Source organism: Gasterosteus aculeatus, chromosome 2, assembly GCF_964276395.1.
Source record: "Gasterosteus aculeatus chromosome 2, fGasAcu3.hap1.1, whole genome shotgun sequence".
Taxonomy (NCBI): domain Eukaryota; kingdom Metazoa; phylum Chordata; class Actinopteri; order Perciformes; family Gasterosteidae; genus Gasterosteus; species Gasterosteus aculeatus.
This window is the reverse complement of record NC_135689.1, coordinates 6,652,655-6,670,201: the sequence shown is the minus strand read 5'-3', so window position 1 is coordinate 6,670,201 and position 17,547 is coordinate 6,652,655. Positions and strand designations below refer to the sequence as shown.

The 17,547-nt window shown below is 44.6% G+C and overlaps 1 protein-coding gene across 3 annotated transcripts; it reads left to right on the top strand.

Annotated features, from left to right (window-relative positions):
• Window positions 1-161: 161 nt before the first annotated feature.
• On the top strand, window positions 162-15,158 carry mical1 (microtubule associated monooxygenase, calponin and LIM domain containing 1). Of its 3 annotated transcripts, none has more exons than XM_040193271.2 (25): window positions 162-460; window positions 876-963; window positions 2,940-3,226; window positions 3,559-3,766; window positions 3,945-4,052; window positions 4,166-4,261; window positions 4,396-4,551; window positions 5,152-5,252; window positions 5,520-5,777; window positions 6,008-6,123; window positions 6,708-6,834; window positions 7,628-7,706; window positions 7,908-8,055; window positions 8,265-8,455; window positions 9,499-9,611; window positions 9,902-9,949; window positions 10,100-10,349; window positions 10,734-10,801; window positions 11,076-11,874; window positions 11,973-12,088; window positions 12,175-12,288; window positions 12,641-12,734; window positions 13,179-13,272; window positions 13,525-13,598; window positions 14,237-15,158. In XM_040193271.2, exons 3-25 carry the CDS (start codon window positions 2,978-2,980, stop codon window positions 14,428-14,430), a joined length of 3,801 nt encoding a protein of 1,266 aa, XP_040049205.2. In that variant the 5' UTR covers window positions 162-460; window positions 876-963; window positions 2,940-2,977; the 3' UTR covers window positions 14,431-15,158. The 3 variants fall into 3 exon arrangements, with proteins under 3 accessions (XP_040049205.2, XP_040049206.2, XP_040049207.2); XM_040193272.2 differs by having other exon boundaries at window positions 212-290; XM_040193273.2 differs by lacking the exons at window positions 162-460; window positions 876-963 and adding an exon at window positions 2,673-2,800.
• Window positions 15,159-17,547: the final 2,389 nt, after the last annotated feature.

Genomic DNA, 17,547 nt, shown 5'->3' with positions numbered 1-17,547 from the left:
ATGTTTTATTAGTGCCGCGGCGGAGAAATTTACAGGATAACAGCATCAAAAGTGTGTTTAAAAATAGTCAAATAAAACAAGACCAAAACAGAAAAAAACAGCAGTAAAAAAACAAGATAAGCTGCTCTCTGCTGTAAAGAAGTAAGGCACGTCACCGCTGACATTACTTTTAGATTTGAAGAAGCGTGACACCTTGGAAACCCCGCCCCCTGGCGGTCACGTGTTCGCAGCGGAGACCAGAAGCTCCCGGAAGAGGCTGCGCGCGGGCGGTGTGTGCGCGCGAGAGGCAGGTGAGCTGCTGCCCGCTTTGTTACCTGCTGGGAAGCCGACATGTACGCAAACAGCAATGGAAACGAAACCGGGCTACACTTTTAATTACTTCCAGCTCGACTTTTACACCGCCGATGTTTCCGTTACCTCTGGACGCGTTTTCTCATCCGACTTCGCAAACATTTGACTTGTAAGAAAACATTCTGTTTATTTGTTTTCCTGTTCGTTCGTTACATAAGTTATTTTGTAAGTTGTAACATTTGTCGGCGGGTTTTTGGAGACTGTGATGTGCTGATTCTTTCTAGTGACATTCAAAGACTTTATCCGTGTTTTTTATTTTTATTTTAAATGTATATAAAACGATGTTTGCTGCCTACACGTCAGCTCGCGTGTCATCATTTTAAACGTCTGGTGGCACGAGGCGATATGTTGTGAATGCAACCTCCCCATGAGGAGCCCCACCTCATCAGCTTCCATTATTCTGTGTGAGGTCTTGCATTTAAATGCTAACTACATTGAATATTACTACTGTTATTATTTATGTTCTATCTTGTCGTCTCTCCATCCCCTTTTTCACCCCTTTTCTCTTTGTGTCCTCTCTCCAGGGAGCTGTCAGGCTGGAGATCAGAGTTCCATCCAATATCCTGGTTGACGCTGCCAGGCGCACTGAGCACAGATTACACTGGTAACAAGGTGGGTCAATCCCATCCACCACTCGGAAAATTAGGTCAATTCACCGTTTAAATCCTCGCTTCTGCCTCGTCCTGTCCACAGAATTACTGCTCAAACTCGTCTCTTCCCTAGAATTGCTTAACACAAGTCACATGGTGACTGTGTGTGTGTGTGTGTGTGTGTGTGTGTGTGTGTGTGTGTGTGTGTGTACACCTTTGTCACAGACGACACTTCATTCAGTATGACTATCTGCAAACTATTTTAGTAGCCAGACAAAGGGTGATTCTAACCACAGGGGAAGTAGAATTTCTGATATATATCCTCTTCAAGTTTACACAACAGTAAAAATACAGCAGCCTCCTTTGGAATTAGATAAAAGATGATCGCCTGAGTTATTTTTGTCTTTTGTCAGGTCGTCTTGCTGTTTTATTCTCGCTAAATGTTTTTCCTCTTTGCAACCCGTTTAGGAAATGGATTGAGAAACGGAAAAGGGGACGTTTATAGATTTATTTATTTTTTTAGATTATGATCATCCTCTAGAAATCAAACATTTTATTGGCCGTTGTATGATTTATTTTGAGAAATTGAGGTTTGTTAAAGATGGATTACGTTCTGCTCTGCTTTCACGTTGAAGCCTTATTGTTAGGAGTCCATGGCGTAGAGCCTCCAGCATTGTAGTTGTTTGCCTTCATTGTGTCTAGTAACTGGTTTTGAGTAACTTGAACTTGCATGTGCGAGTGAAAGGCCAATAAAAGAAACTGGGGAGAAGTAGTTTTGCTTCATGCATGTTGACGTGTTCTCCCCCAGTGAGTGTCTACAGCAGTAAGACATACGAGGGAAGACTGTTGGTCTTATATGTGCATTCCATCAATTTTCTACGCATGCACACGCATGCTGCAGCGGTCTGCGCCTGTAATTATGTACTCAGAGTCTCAGGGCTGCAGAATTATAAGCGGAGGAGATTTCTGTGCACCATCATGAGGAAGTGATGCATGAGTTTTACTTACAGGAAATGTCTTCTGCAACTTCACACATACTGTTTTTGTGTTTGAACATGTGTTTTATTTCACGTCGCAGATAGAGAAGCGCTGAGATGTTGTGGGGATGTACTGTGGCTTTATACGATGCTTTTAGTATATTTATGATCTGTTTATCATGCCAGCTGTGGAGCCGGTACTTTCTGCACATAACCTCCCTTAAGTAAATGTTGACCGATAGATTGTGAGCTTCTATTTCTACCAAATGATTCTGATTATAAGACAGGTGGATTATAATTGAGAAACAACTACATGTGAGAATTCACTGCCTCACCTGATCGCACATTGCAGAGAATTGAATGTATTTGGCCTTTGGACTGTAAAAAGATTGTGGTGTTTTGATGATTTATAGACCAAGCCATAAATCAGTTACAGGAGAGAATAGTCCGCGGATGAAGCCGATTATCTTTTAAACTAAAATTCTTTCTTATGTAAGTTATGCCTTTAAAGGATACGTGGTGTTTTGTTATGCAAACATTTGCCACATTATGTTACTTAATGATAGACAGATATTCTTAATAATTTATAATAATAAAAGTGACTCCAGCCCAGACATATGGAAAATATTACACTCCTCAGCCCCTTGTTTCCATTGAACTGCACATCTCCAGAGGCAGTTTGTCAGAATAACACCTCAGCTGCGGGTGTGTTGTTCATTGCAGAGCATTCGTTAAAAAGAAAAGACGCAGCAAGCTGCAAAAAACCCATTGAGGAAGTTAGTCATGACTCTGTGTACTAGGTGACAAGGGGGGTTCTACGCATTTAAACATCTGGACCACATTTAGCAGAGCGTGAGAAGACGACTTCCCACCGCTTACAAGGTAGACGGCTCTATAAATGTTAACAACAAAGGCGTCGAGGGATTTGTAGCCCTTTCGTCATTTACAGTAATTGTATCCCCTCGACCTAGTTATCTGCAGGCCGGAAGTTATAAAAAGTTCTGCTCACTTCCTCTTTCAGAGTTAACCAAACAGACCCGGGGACCTTCATCCTCCACTATGGATCCAGTCAACCCGTCGCACGAAACCTTTGACCTCTTTGTCCAAGCCCAGACTTGTAAGGATGTGAAGCAGCACTTTGCTGCGCTCTGCCGGCAGCTGGACATCAATCCTAAGGATTTCAGGACCTTCTATATGAAATTAAAAGAAAGACTAAACTACTGGAAGGCCAAAGCACTGTGGACCAAGCTCGACAAAAGGGCATCTCACCCGGATTACAATCAAGGAAAAGCCTGCACCAAAAACAAGGTAGTGGCAACTAACCTGTTTTGTCTTCCTGTATATTAAAAATATGTGGCCGGCTTTTCTTGGTTGATAATTTATTTTTATATTTCCATTGTGAGTAGTTGCACACTACACTGGCTTTAAATCGGGTTCAGCTGTTTTACTGTTATTTATTTCTGAATATGACAATTGACAATATTGCTTTTCCAACCAGTAATTCTGAACCTCTGGATCTTCTTTTTTTTTTTTTAATCATGCCCACATTGGCCCTGCGGGACTTTCACCTCGATGCCTTGTTCTTTATTTGGCAATAAATCAACCGTGCATATGCATATTTCTCTCCCTCTCTCTCTCAGTGTCTTGTGCTGGGTGCGGGGCCATGTGGGTTGAGAACGGCCATCGAACTGGCCCTGCTGGGGGCTCAGGTGGTGGTGTTGGAGAAGAGGGAGCGCTTCTCCAGAAACAATGTCCTCCACCTGTGGCCCTTCACCATTTACGACCTCCGCGGGCTCGGAGCCAAGAAGTTCTACGGCAGATTCTGCACCGGGTCGCTGGATCACATCTGTGAGCGACAAAAGCTTTTCTCTGTTCTCACAAACTTCTCGACTTCTCCTGTTGGTTATAATCAAAATAGTCTGTATCAGAATAAATTATTTAATTACAGCACAAGCTGAAAAATAACTTTAGTATCCTGAATATACCAAAGAAACATTTCCGATGAAAAGTTACATGTTTTTTTCAGGCATCCGTCAGCTGCAGTTGGTTCTTTTGAAGGTGTCCCTTCTCCTCGGGGTGGAGGTGCACACCGGAGTGGAGTTTCAGGGCTTAATGGAGCCCTCGGGAGAAGACGGTACTCACATTTGCCAAACAGCGGTCACTCTGTCTGCTATTTATTTCTCCGTAAACCATCATCAGTATGTAAAGCAGCAAAGTTATTGTGAACGTTTGATGGGTTCCTCACAGGTTGGATGGCCAAGCTACAGCCCGGGTCTCATCCTGCCGCATCCTTCCAGTTTGACGTATTCATCTCTGCTGGAGGAGGCAGGTTTGTCCCTGACGGTGAGACAAAGCACACATTTAATTTGGGAGGTCTGGTGATTACACACAACCACAAGCTTCCTCTGGCAGCTGCATTCAGTCGGTGAGCATTAATCAGCCCAGTTTCCCTCTTTTCGTCTCTGCCAAACCACCAGGTTTCAAGCACAAGGAGCTGAGGGGCAAGCTGGCCATCGGCATCACGACCAACTTCATCAACAGGCACACGGCCGCGGAGGCCCACGTGGCAGAGATCAGCGGCGTGGCCCGGATCTACAACCAGAAGTTCTTCCTAGATCTGCTCACTGAGACGGGTAGGAACTCACTGACATCTACCGTCGTGCTCAGCTGGGTGGAAGATAAGAGCACATCTTGATGTGCTGTGAGGCAACAATGTGCTCCATTTCCAAAAACGGTTTTATCATGTAAGCAAGAAAAGAGGAAATTGATTGCCTGAGAGTAATTCATCTTGTACCATGGGTTGCACTTAGGTGTAAAACAGGAATTACAGGAGTTACTGAGCCACGACAACTCTAATAAACGCAGCTGCACTCTTACTTTCATTATATTGTTCTTTGCCGAAAGAAACCCTCAAGGCGTGAAATTGATGTTCACACTGTCGGGTCGGATTCATTGTGCAGTGTGTCAATTCATTTCCTGTGACAGCGTTCACCCCGATGAAATCTGCCCGTTTACTGACTACCTCACCCTGCAACCTGGTTTGCAACATACCTTATAGGAATTATGCAACGCCTGCCAAACCATGTTGACAGCCAGTTGTATCACTTTTTGAATTCCCTCTGAGCAAGAAAACTTTTACAAAGAAAAGCAAGAAAATTAATCACGTAGAAAAAAAATCACTCTCTCGCTCTCTTTTCATGACCGCCATGCTCCCTCACCATCTTCCATTCCAGGTATTGATTTGGAGAATATTGTCTACTACAAAGACGACACCCACTACTTTGTCATGACTGCCAAGAAGAAGAGCTTGCTGAAGAAGGGGGTCATTAAACAGGTGAGAACAACACATCCATCAGCAAGAAAAGGTTTCTTTATTGGCACGCGCTGCATTTGTTAGCCAGCGAGGAAAAAGAAACAAACCGGACGGATGAGACAGCCATGCAAGTGCTCCAGGGAGAAGAAAGGAACCGTCAATCATCTTCTTTCTCTGCAGCCCGGCCGTTGCAGTTAAACCTGCAAACCAAATATGAGAAGTGTCACTCATACATCATAACTAGCCGGCGTGACTCATCAGATTGCACCTCTCACTGTGTCTCGGCAGGACTACAGCAACGCAGAGGAGCTGCTCGCCCCTGCAAACGTGGACCGGGAGGCTTTGCACCGCTACGCACATGATGCCGCCTACTTCGCCACAGGTGGCAAGCTGCCCGACCTCCAGTTTGCCAAAAACCACGCCGGCCAGCCGGACGTGGCCATGTTCGACTTCACCTGCATGCACCGTGCTGAGAATGCCTCTCTGGTCAGGGAGAGGAGGGGGAAGAAATTGTTGATGGGTCTTGTTGGAGATTGCCTAGTGGAGGTAGGGGCAACATCTGCAGAGATTTGGGTACAAGTTGAGCCTTTAACATGAGCGTTTTAAAATGTTTGAACATTTTCATTCTGACATCATCCTGCACCTCAAAGTCTTAGTGTTGTTTACATACAGATAACAGCTATTTGGATGTTAAGCTCTTTTATAGTGTGTACGAAGGGCCGCAGAGCCGCTTCCTTTGGTTTCCGGTACAATAAGTTCTTCCCCGTTCTCTGCAGCCGTTCTGGCCTCTGGGCACAGGGATCGCCCGTGGGTTCCTAGCTTCTTTTGACACGGCGTGGATGGTGAGGAGCTGGGGAATGGGACTCCCACATCTCAAGGTCCTGGCTGAGCGGTGAGCCGGTTTCAGAATACCACTAAACCGCAAACGACATGATGCTGCTGCTTCTTCCTCTTTCTTACTTCCCCCGTTGTGCTACTATTAGGATGTTTGAGCCTAAGAGGAACTGAACAAATATTTATACATATGCAAATTAATGGACAGCACTGGAAGTATTGTATAGAATATTGTCAACATTTGTTAGATGGCCTGTGGATCACATCAGCCACACTTTCCATCCTGAGATTATTAGTGTGATGGATTGAGTTGCTTTGATTGAGTAATTATAAAAAACACTTCAGCAAAATTCTGTGACAAGAATGAGACAAAATGGCTCCTGGGGTTTGAGAGAAGTCATGCTAACCTATGAAGTCAAAGAGTCTGACAAAGGAATCTGTTTTGATAAACATAATGGTTATTTTAAACCACATAAACGATGGTCCTCTAGATAAGAAAATGTACATGCGGTCATTTAATCCCACACCATTCCTTACATTTGTAGTGTAAAGCTAAAAGTGTGTGAAGTGATGCTGTTAAATACCATCTCTTTTTTGTTTCCATTTTTGATTGATTTGACTTGTTTTTTCTCAAATATACAGAGAAAGTATCTACCAGGTCCTGTCTCAGACCACGCCTGAAAACACCAGCAAAAACTACGTTGGTTACAGCATTGACCCCAAAACGCGCTACACAAGAGCCAACCTGTCATCCATCCAGGCCAACCAGGTCAGAACGGTTTGCCTTTTATTTATTTACACAACAGAGTCGCTCTAATCGTCGTTGAGGTTATGGAAGTCGAGGCTGGTACACTAGAAATTAACAAAAAGATGACCTCACTTTTGCGGATGCTAAATCTGAACAAATGTGACAGAAAAATATTCAGGGCACCTGCAAAGAGTGAAATGCGGCACTAACGGTGCCGCCAAGCAAGCAAAGTCCTTTTGCTCCTGTAACACTTTAAATTTAGGGAAACATCTGCCACTTTCTATGGAAATGTGCCTCATCGCAAAAACACTCCCAATTCACAAAGGTCGGTGGCAACAGCCACACGGTTCACAAAGCTGAGGGCTTCTACTGTCCTTAGACTCTCTTCATTGCCTTCCGGCGGTTCGGATGGAAGTGACATTGAGTGACAAATGGCACTGAGCTGTAAACTTCTATGGGCATGTTTAGTGTAATGTCATTAGCTCCGTAGCCTTTGTGAATCGGACCTTGAGAAGATGCAGACAGCAGTGGCAAAGGATGCACAATTAATGGTGCTGTTACATTACTTTATTTTCTGTTCTAATACCATGTAAATCAGTATTGGTTTAAGTAACTGCTCTATTTTCTTCTGCATTCATCATTTTAAATATTTGTTGTCATTAACTGAAACTGCTAATTTTCATCATTTCTGTGGACAGACAGTGATTTTGACAAAATCGGAACGGGTTAGAGTAAAGAACAAGGGTTGATTGTATTTACAAGTTCTGTTTGATGAGCTGGTCGAGTGTATTGATCCACCTGTCACTTTATTTAGGTGCAGCACCTCTATGAGGTCGATCAATCCAATCCATCGATTAAGAAACAGAAGAGCGAGTCGGGTCCAGTGCACAAGGGTGAGCTGCTCCTCATAACGCAGTCGCTCGAGGCCTGTACGATCATCCAGCTGTGTTGAGTAAAGGAGTGCGATGTGGTCATAAGTGACACCTCGTAAAATAAAAACTCACGCCATCTTTACATGTCAGAGAGTGACGTTTTTAAGACTCCTGATGTTGGTAGCGTGTGATCTGATGATTTGTTTTCGTCTGTCTCCTCAGATTCAGTCAACGGATTTACGGAGTTGTTGAGATGGTGTAGGAAACACACTGCGGGTTACGAGAATGTGAACGTAAAGGATTTTACACAATCTTGGAGGTCCGGGCTGGCTCTGTGTGCTCTCATCCACCACTTCAGGCCGGAGCTCATGTGAGTTGCTCCTCTGGCATTAGCTTAGCATGCATTGGATTGCAGGATGCCGCATGCACTGGTTTGATCATGGTTCTTTAACACAGCTCTTTTAAAACAAAGTTCGCATTCAATATTGACATTTGACACCGCACAGGCAACCGTCCTCTCTGCTGGGAGAAGACTGTTAATGTCGGCTAATCCCGACTATCCTTTTTTTTTCTACACAGTGACATGTCCGCTTTGAATGATTCCAGTGCTGTTCACAACCACCAACTGGCCTTCAGCATTTTAGAGAAGGAGCTGGGCATCCCGCCTGTCATGTCTCCCAGTGATTTCACTGAAAGTGGTCGGATAGACAAGTTGTCCATGGTCCTGTACCTCACCCAGGTCCGAAAGGCCTTCAACGGGCCAGAAAAAGGTAAAGGTTAGGAGTACAGAATGTACATGCATGGTCAAAAAACAAATAAAAGCCTTTTTCTGTTCTAATATATGTCACCATATGTAGTTTTAAATGCTATTCATATTACGGCATATTTCTGATGCTAGCTTTTGGTGACCGCAGCATCATTCTTGGTTGCTTAGAGACTGCAACGCATTAGCATTTACTTAAAAGGCTCAGGTGCCTTCGCACTGAAGTGTGTTGAGAAGTGATCGAATCACCGCTGTCTCTTTAAGAGCCTTGTTACCCAGAATTCATTTGGCTTACATGGCTAGTGCTGTGCTTGGAGCCAGCGCCACTGGTAGGGCTGTTCTCCTGCACTGAGCAGCAGCAGCAGACAGAGCAGACAGTCACCGTGTGGACCGTGGTTATCAGGTCAGATGGGGCTGCCGTCTCTGGAGGAGGACCTACTATTCCTGCACGGAGGGAGGATTTATTTGTAGCAGAAGTATTTTTATAGTCTTTTCAGCGTAAATGTGAGCCCAGCGTTTGGAGGCACCGAATGAGCTGAAGTGGGTGGGATAAATGGTGTGTGTGTGTGTGTGTGTGTGTGTGTGTGTGTGTGTGTGTGTGTGTGTGTGTGTGTGTGTGTGTGTGTGTGTGTGTGTGTGTGTGTGTGTGTGTGTGTGTGTGTGTGTGTGTGTGTGTGAGAGAGAGAGAGGCTGCTCAGCTCGCGGTCCACCGCCCGATGAGCAAGCTGGAGGCAGCTGTCACTCTCCAGTTTCCTTAACTGGTGGGAGGATGGGAGTGGTGTTCAGCGCCAGAGCTGAGGAGCTTTTATGTGGATTGACAAGTTGAATTCAGCTGCTGTGGCGCCCCAGAAATTACAAGTTGGGTTATTTATATTACTGGGAGTATCAACATAAAAAGATGCACCTTGAAGATATTAAAGAGGACTCTCAGAATATTTCAAGCTGCTAAATGCAGAGCTGCAAGTAGGCCATCACTGAGGCTCAGGTGCCTTTGGTGTGCAGCGTAGTGCTACAGTAAGGTAAACTGAATGTGTTATTTGTCTTTCTTAGCTACAGACCTAGCTGCCTTGCTGCCGTCGACCAAGCCGCTGAGTTTCTCCCAGACCCAGTCGGCTATCTTTTTCCTGAACAAGCTGAAGCTCAACTCTCTGCAAAGACGCAAGGTACGCCCACTGTGATGCGTGTTCACTGTTTACACAGCAACCAGGAATGTTTGATAAGGATATTTTCATGCACGCTGGCTGGAGTTCACGCCTGGGCCTTCAGCCTGTGTTCTTGTGCCATCTGTGACTCGCATCAGTTATTTACCTGTCTGAACCAATAGGGAACATTGTTAGATTTCTTTAATAACAAGAAAAGTGGTTTCAAGTCGGCCATTAAGATGTTTTTTTTTTTTTCTACCGTCCACATATTATACATAATCAGTCGATGTTTTTTCTTATTTCCTCTGCAGGAAAAGCTGGCAAGTGAGAAAAGAAAAAGGATGGACGATGAGGACATTGTGCGTTTTGCAGCATTCTGTACTCATCTTTTTTTCTTTTTTTTTGTCAGTGTGGCTTCACTGAATTTAACTCTTTCCTTATCAAATTCCTTGCATGTCTAACCTACTTTGGCAATAAATGCTCCTGATTCCTGATTCCTTTTCCCTCAGTTAGAGGTGCTTCCCGGTTCCCCCGAGCTCAGTCCTACACCCGATCCGGCTCTTGATCTGGATCCTGATCCTGAACCTGGTGCTGGTGCGTCGATGACAAACAGCGAGGAGTGTTACTTCTGCGGTCAGAGGGTTTACGTGCTGGAGCGCATCAGTGCTGAGGGCAAGTTCTTCCATCGGAGCTGCTTCACCTGCCACGAGTGCAGCATCACTCTCAGACTGGGAGGATACACCTTTGACCAGACTACAGGTTTGTCTAATAAAAGGACGTTTAAATGTTCGCAGGAACTATCAGGATAGAAACACTCCTTCAAATTATTGTTGTGATTCTCAGTTTCCTTAAGCATCTATGAATGTTGGATGTAATGTTTTGTTTTATCCCTTTTTTGATTTATTCCTCGGTTCAAGCGCACTTGTATTTCTGGGTTAAGCGGCAATGTTAACAGCAAGTGAAGAATCGCTTATTTATTAATTCATGAAATTAATAATTTGCACCCAGACCCACCGAGAGGGTCAAAATGACATTAATAATTAAAAAAAGAACAGCAGTCTTTTTCTTCTTTAGCACGTCAACATTCACTTGTCTGCGACCTTTCAACTCCCTTTACTGCTCGTGTGTTCGATGTCCCCTCAGGGAGATTCTACTGTGAGTTGCACTCAGAAGAACTGCAGCTGGAAGACGGGGCTGAAGCATCGTCTAAGGTGGGTCAGCAGAGCAGACGTAAACCCTTCTGTTGCCCGCTGCTCGGACTCCGCGTTGAATCCCTCTGTTCACAATGCTCGTGTTGCACGCTCTTCTGTTGCGTGATATATCATCCTTCTGGCGCCCGCTCCCATGTCAAACAAACTCGTTCGCAGCAGTTGGGCCCAACTAATGAGGGTGCTAGTGTCAAAGCAGCTGGGGCCTGAGGGGGGCGGGGAAACATGTTAAACAGGAATTGTGCTGTCTTTTTTTCTACAACATTTCTTTATTCAGAATCACAAAGGAAATCCGGAGGGAACAAACGAGGAGAACGCGCTTTCCAGTTCTGATTATACACCGTCTCCATCAGATGAGGAGTCTGAGCACACTCTGGACTTTTGTCCCTCTGCTCAATCGCAGTCACATACGCCTGAATACGAGGACCCCCATGTTCTTGAATCCAAAGAGGAGCCTGAACCACCACGTGGGTCCAAATCTCCCACACGTGCTCCATCTCAACCTGTGGTTGCAGCACCCAGCGAGGAGGAGGAGGCTGCCGTGTCCTGTCCTGTGCCAAAGCCCCGCCGCTCTCAGCAGGCGGCGCCCAGCCTTCAGCTCTCCCCTCCGATTGCGAAACCTCGCACAGTCCAACTTGTTAACCCCTCAACACCCGCAGAGCGCTCCCCTCCGACGCTCACTAAAGCGCCAGACTCCCGTCCGAAGCAATCTCTCCGGAAGCTTCAGCTGACCGATCAGGAGAAGAGCGTCCTGGTGAACCTTCAGAGCCTCAGCGTGGACTCTGACTCCGAGACCCCCGGCGGATCCTCCTCCTGCTCCTCCTCCTCGGCGACGGCGGGAGGTCGGAGCCCCCCCAAGCCAGAGGGCACCAACGGGCAAGAGGAGGAGGGCTACTGGAGCGGGACCACCACAAGCCACATGCGGGACCAGAGGAACCGCCGCTGCTTCAGGAGAAAAGAGACGCCGAGCGGGCAGACCCGGGTCCGCTCCAAGTTCTCCCCCTGGAATCTGTCTTCCCCGAGAATCAGCAGAGACACCCGGCTCAGTGTCCTCATCGATCATCCAGGGAGGACGGGTGAGTAAGGACTCGTTCTCTTTGATCTTTGGTGGAGGAAAAAGACAAAAACAAACAAACCAAACCGTTGACACATCTTTCTTGCATTTGTACCACAGAAACAACATTGAGACACGCTCACAGCACCTCCGAAGAGGGCGCGGATGATGATGATGACGATGACGATGATGATGAGATGTTTGAGCGAGATGATGTTGACTTATTTGATGAGAAAGTAAGGAGAGGAATATCGCAGATGTTTACGCGATGGTGAGCCCGTTGTATTTAGGCGGCAGTAGATTTACGATGCTGCCACTGTAGTTTCAGACGGTGCCGTCAGACCCGGTTGAGGCTGAGAAAATGGAGTTGATGAAGATGAGGACACTAGAGCGGCGGGCCAAGACGTGCGAATTACAGCGGTTGCGCAATGCCCAGGTCAGTGTCTCTCACAGGGTTGCAAGGTTGCAAGGCTGGTTAATGTTGTTTTGGTAAGTGGCTTCTGCAATTTCACGCATTTGCACATCTTAAATACTGTAAAAAAATAAACAGGAAATAAAAACACACCCAAAATGACTGACCGTTTTCAGGACAAACATTAAAGTCCAACCTTAGTACGTCCTTTGAACGATTTAAATGTGATGCAGCAGCAGTGTGAAATGTTTAGTTTGCATTGGAAGTAACTATGAATTCTAATACGTCAGTACAACCACTACCATCATATTCGAATAGTGATTCGTCAGAATGAACTCAAGATCCTTTCTCACCGTTTGTTATCCGTGGTTTGCAGTCCATCCAGCGGAGACTGGAGGAGATCGAGGTGACCTTCAAGGACTTGGAGGAGAAGGGTGTAGGGCTGGAGAGAACGCTGCGAGGAGAAGCTGGTAAGACCACCACGCTAACAGCAGACCTGTTGTCTTCCACAGATTCTGTGTTCCCATGCGACCAAAACTGGTGGTTTTATGCTGGAATTAAGATGCTGACTTGTCAACTAAATTAAGACGGTTCTGGAGAAAATAAAACCCCCAAATGAGCTGCTGTTGATTTTAGAAATGAATAATTTAATAAGTAAACAACTAGGGAACGCCTGCTCGGCGAATAATAAATACGCATTAATTATACATAAACAGGAGGTTACATAAAAAACTGATTATTATGAGCACTGTATACTAAATACATTAATTTGACAACTCTGCTGAATTAAAATGGATCAACCTCAAGAATTCTCACAAGGCAGCACATCAGCATGGAAATTTCATAAATTCCTCTTTTCCTTTAAACCTGACAAAACAAACGTGTAACGCTGACAGCGTTTTTTCCCCTTCCAGGCAGCGGCGGTTCTCCAGAAATGATCGAGCATTGGATCCAACTGGTCCACGAGAAGAACGCGTTGGTGTCTGAGGAGTCTGACCTCATGGTGGCGTGAGTGTGCACCTTTCAAATTAAAAAAGGAGGAGGGAGAAAAAAACTCACCCACGCTAAAAGCCGCAGTAGTTATGCTGGTAATACAACACAGCTTTTGTGCAAAGTAGAGGTGACACATTAAGGTCATGAGGAAGCCGGGGGGGGGGATTACTGTGTGTTCTCACCTCGGTGGCTCCCGGTCATGTTTACAGTCGCACTGTGTTCGTCACATGACCTGCAGCCACAGCAGAGTGTTTGTGTTTCCCTCAGGTCCCGGCAGCTGGAGCTGGAAGACAAGCAGAGCATGTTGGAGTTGGAGCTCAGGAAATACATGGAACTGAATGGTGTGTACTTTGGTGTGCGTCTTGAATAGTCCCTTTTGATTTTGAAGCAGTTAGTAGAGAGCAAGTTGTGCTAAGCCAAGGCTGCTGAGATAATCACTGCGTGTTTTCCTTTCTGAATGAGAACATCAGTGCTCTGGCTATGCGGCCCTGTTCACCCCGTCCGCGTATTTGGAGCATATTATGTTTATTAGCTTTGGTGGAGAAAAAAAAGAAAAAAGTAATCATTTGTTCCCTATTCATGAGAGTGAGTTTGTTTGTTTTACACAACACCATCATTCATTTTAGACGGTGTTTCTGGAAACTTGATATTCACGATTCTCCAGCTCCTGCTAGATGCTTCTTCTTCAACAGAAAGTCCCTCGCTGTGTGGCTTTAGAGCTGTTTCTCTGAAAACAGGGTGAGGTGGAACCAAATGAGTAGAGTTTCACTCGGCGCAGCTAAACCCCCGAGCTGAACTTTAAGGCTGCGTAAAGCCGAGCGGAGCTGCAGATTCAAGTGACCACTATCTGTATGTTCATCACTACGAGCGGACCCCCGTCACATTGTCACGTTATTTTTCCCCATTGCCTTCGATACGTTATCATAAACATATTGACTATAGCCACAATAAAGAGTGCCCGTGTGTTTTGCATTGGCAGACAAGACACCAGAGCAGCTGGCGGAAGAAGACCGCGTCCTCCAACAGATGATTGACGTGGTGGACATGAGGGACTCCTTGGTGTTGTTCCTGGACGAGAAGAGGCTGACGGAGATGAGCGAGGAGCAAGAGGCCTTCTCCATCATGGAGGCCAAGCGGCACTCGAAAGCAGGTGCTCAGGTCCACTGGGCGTAAGGCTTTCACGCACGCGCGTACTCTTGTGTGAACCCCCCCCCGTGTGCTTACGGGGTGGAAAAGCAGTAACGTGAGACTTGACTTCTGCAAAGCCAAAGATGATTCAGAACGGTCTGGGGGGGAAGGGGGGAGATAGACGGTCCCGCTTTATACAATTTAGGAGAAAGAAATGATGCTTGTGGGCCGGGAGCGATCGGCCCCCTAGAGGGAGACATAAACCGGGGAATCTGAGGCTATGTTGCCAATAACGGCTCTGCTAAGCCCTGCAGCAGACCACGTACAGAACCGGGTCCCCAATGTTGTTGTTGTTTTAATATTTTGATGAGTTAATGCAACTGTACACAATATACACAAAGTTCTATGTTTAATATTTGTACACTGCATAAACTTTAGAAAATGAAAGAGGTAGATGAGAAATAACAGTTAATCCATATAACAATTTCTTTTTTATTATCCATTTTTCTTTTTGATTTTTGTATCCCATCCTACCGTTGGCCTTGTCCTTTTACAGAGAGCGACTTACTGGACTGTTTAATCTATTTATAAATGCTACCTTTTATCTTTTGCAGGTGTTCTTTATTTCAGTGCTGGCAGAATAGCCACAAATCAAATCAATGCACAGTTTGTTTTTCAGTGAAAAGGAGCCTTATGCATTCATTGTTCTGCTGCATCTCAGTGCCGCCTGGACGGCACATCACAGTATATCAAATAAAGATCTTGCACTTTGATGATTTACGTTCCATGTTTTCATAAACCCAGAGGTCTTCTTCTCTCCGGTGTTTTCTTTCGTTCTCTGCGTAACCATCAAGTACACTACTGTGTACTGTGCGCCTATAAAGGCTTTTGCTGCCCCGAGCTATTCTGACCTCTAACCTCTGGGTGCTCTCCGCTCACCCCGCAAAACGAGCGTGTCTGAGATGAAGGTTTTCCCATCTATTGCTCAAAGCTAGGATCAAAACTAAGTAAAAGTTGTTTCATTGTGACATATTTTTTAATATGCAAGAAGCATTTTAATCTAGTCGAGGTGGAGCTGATCGTAAATATTTTGAAGTAAAGTCTATCTTAAAGTAAATATAGCTGTCTGGTTTGCAGTGGAACAAAAAATACATTATAAAGTACCTTAAAATTAGGATACTGCCAAACTGTACTATAGCAAAGCACAAGAGAAATGCAGTGAATTATTTTTAAACACTTTATCCTTGTTAGTTTGTGTGGCCAAAGTTGTGTTACTCTAAACAGGCAAAGAGAAAAGTGTCATCAGAAGTTGCCTAATTCTAACAAATGCATCAGATACTCGTCCAAACCATCTTTTTTTGGACTCTTATTTAAATCCTATAAATTGGGAATTGTGTCACTGGTTTTATGCAAGCACTAAATTCCTTTTAATCTCAGGTTGTGTGAGCGGTGAACCGCCTTTGCACAATTTCAATCAACATAATTTATCTTTGTTTGAATTTATATTGCGATGACCTTTTTGTTGAATGATTTCTGAAGGTCTGTGGATGTAATGAGTGTCTTCTAAGACCAGTTGCATAAGGCATTGAACACTTACCTGATCCGGTTAGTGTAATCCCATTGACCGTGCTGTTAGTCGCCATGGATCTCTGGGAGCCTGCGGCAATATTAATTGTGTTGTTTTTTGGACGGCTTTGCCGTTTTAATGACACAAATAGTGATAATAATCTTAAACCTGAAATGACCACAATGTAAATTGGCTCCTGTCAAGATACCAGTCCGGACCTGCATAGGGTCCCTGTGGAAATATTAGAAACAACTAGAAGCTTCAACCCGGACACAACTTTATTAACATTCACCCGATAATACTTGCATGTATCGTAATATATCATTTGAAAGTAACATTTTCAATTCAGCTGTTTTACTTTTATTTAAGGTGTTGAATTCTTTACCCACATTTTTGACTTTGTGTAAATTAAATGTCTTGAAAATCTCCAACTATTTGCTGTTCCTTATATCATTGTCATTGTGTCCCTCTCGAAGGCTCTCTATTTGCAGCCTGTAATAACCGTGACTCAGCAGCGGCTGTGCAGTTTAACATCCACCTCCAACCTGACGCTCTCTTCGTAGGAGCTGCCGTTGCCTGCAGGCCCAATGTGCTCCCACTGGAATGGAAAACACTTGAACTCATTCTAGTTCAAAAAACCAACTCCATAAATGGAGGATGATCACGGCAAACAGTATCCATGACAACACGATGAGCCGGTCCAGCCATTGATATTCGGTCCCACCATTTACAGAACGTGCCTAGTAAGTAAAATAGGCCGAATTTCGAGCTATGAAGCTGAACCTGGTGGATATAAAACAGGATCAACACTGCATCGCTGTTCCTTTTGATTCGATTTGATTCCTTTGATCCTTTTGAAATGCGTCCCTAATTATTGTGCAGAGCACACACTTATTTTGTGCCCTTGTTGATTAGGGAGGGCTGACTGTCTTCTGTCGTGTCATGCACATATATGGCTTTGTGAGCACCCGATGGAGATTAACACGTAAACCTGTTACAGGTTACCTCTGAAGGCCAAGTCGTACACCGGGTCGGGCTTAGAGCCTGATGCTGCAGTCATTTCAATCTGGACCAGGTGTGAAACCAGTTTCTAAAGACACTTCTGTCGTCTTTACCCTTTGTGATGGTACCCATGTTTAAGAGCATGTGCACCAGGCTTTCTTCATTAATCATTTAACAATGCTCGGCAACACGTTAATATAAGGTCATCTTTTATTTATTGTGTTCTAAAGACTTCGATTCCAATAGAGCGGCCTATGAAATTAGATTGGATGAATTACTGTGAGAAATGATTTATTTTTGTTGAGTAAAAAATTAACTGTTTATTCACGCACACTACGTTTATAATGTCATTAAAAACATGACATACATTGTATTATTGCATCATACAGGTATTATATTGATATTGAATTGGAAGTTTTTTAAAACATTGCCTAAGCTCAAGACCTCTAAATGACTTGTAATCAAACAAATAAAGTAAAATAAAGATACTGGTTTCCAGAAGTATTCCCTTTATGGACACACATTAACCATCAGGACTTGGAACTATGGAACTCAAAAACATTATTTAGCTAAATGTAACTCTCACAGGTAAA

Coding starts and splice junctions, on each gene's coding strand:
- mical1 (XM_040193271.2), top strand. CDS start 2,978: ATGGATCCAGTCAACCCGTCGCACGAAACCTTTGACCTCTTTGTCCAA. Junction 10,350..10,733: donor CACCTTTGACCAGACTACAG/GTTTGTCTAATA, acceptor ATGTCCCCTCAG/GGAGATTCTACTGTGAGTTG. Junction 12,735..13,178: donor AACGCTGCGAGGAGAAGCTG/GTAAGACCACCA, acceptor TTCCCCTTCCAG/GCAGCGGCGGTTCTCCAGAA.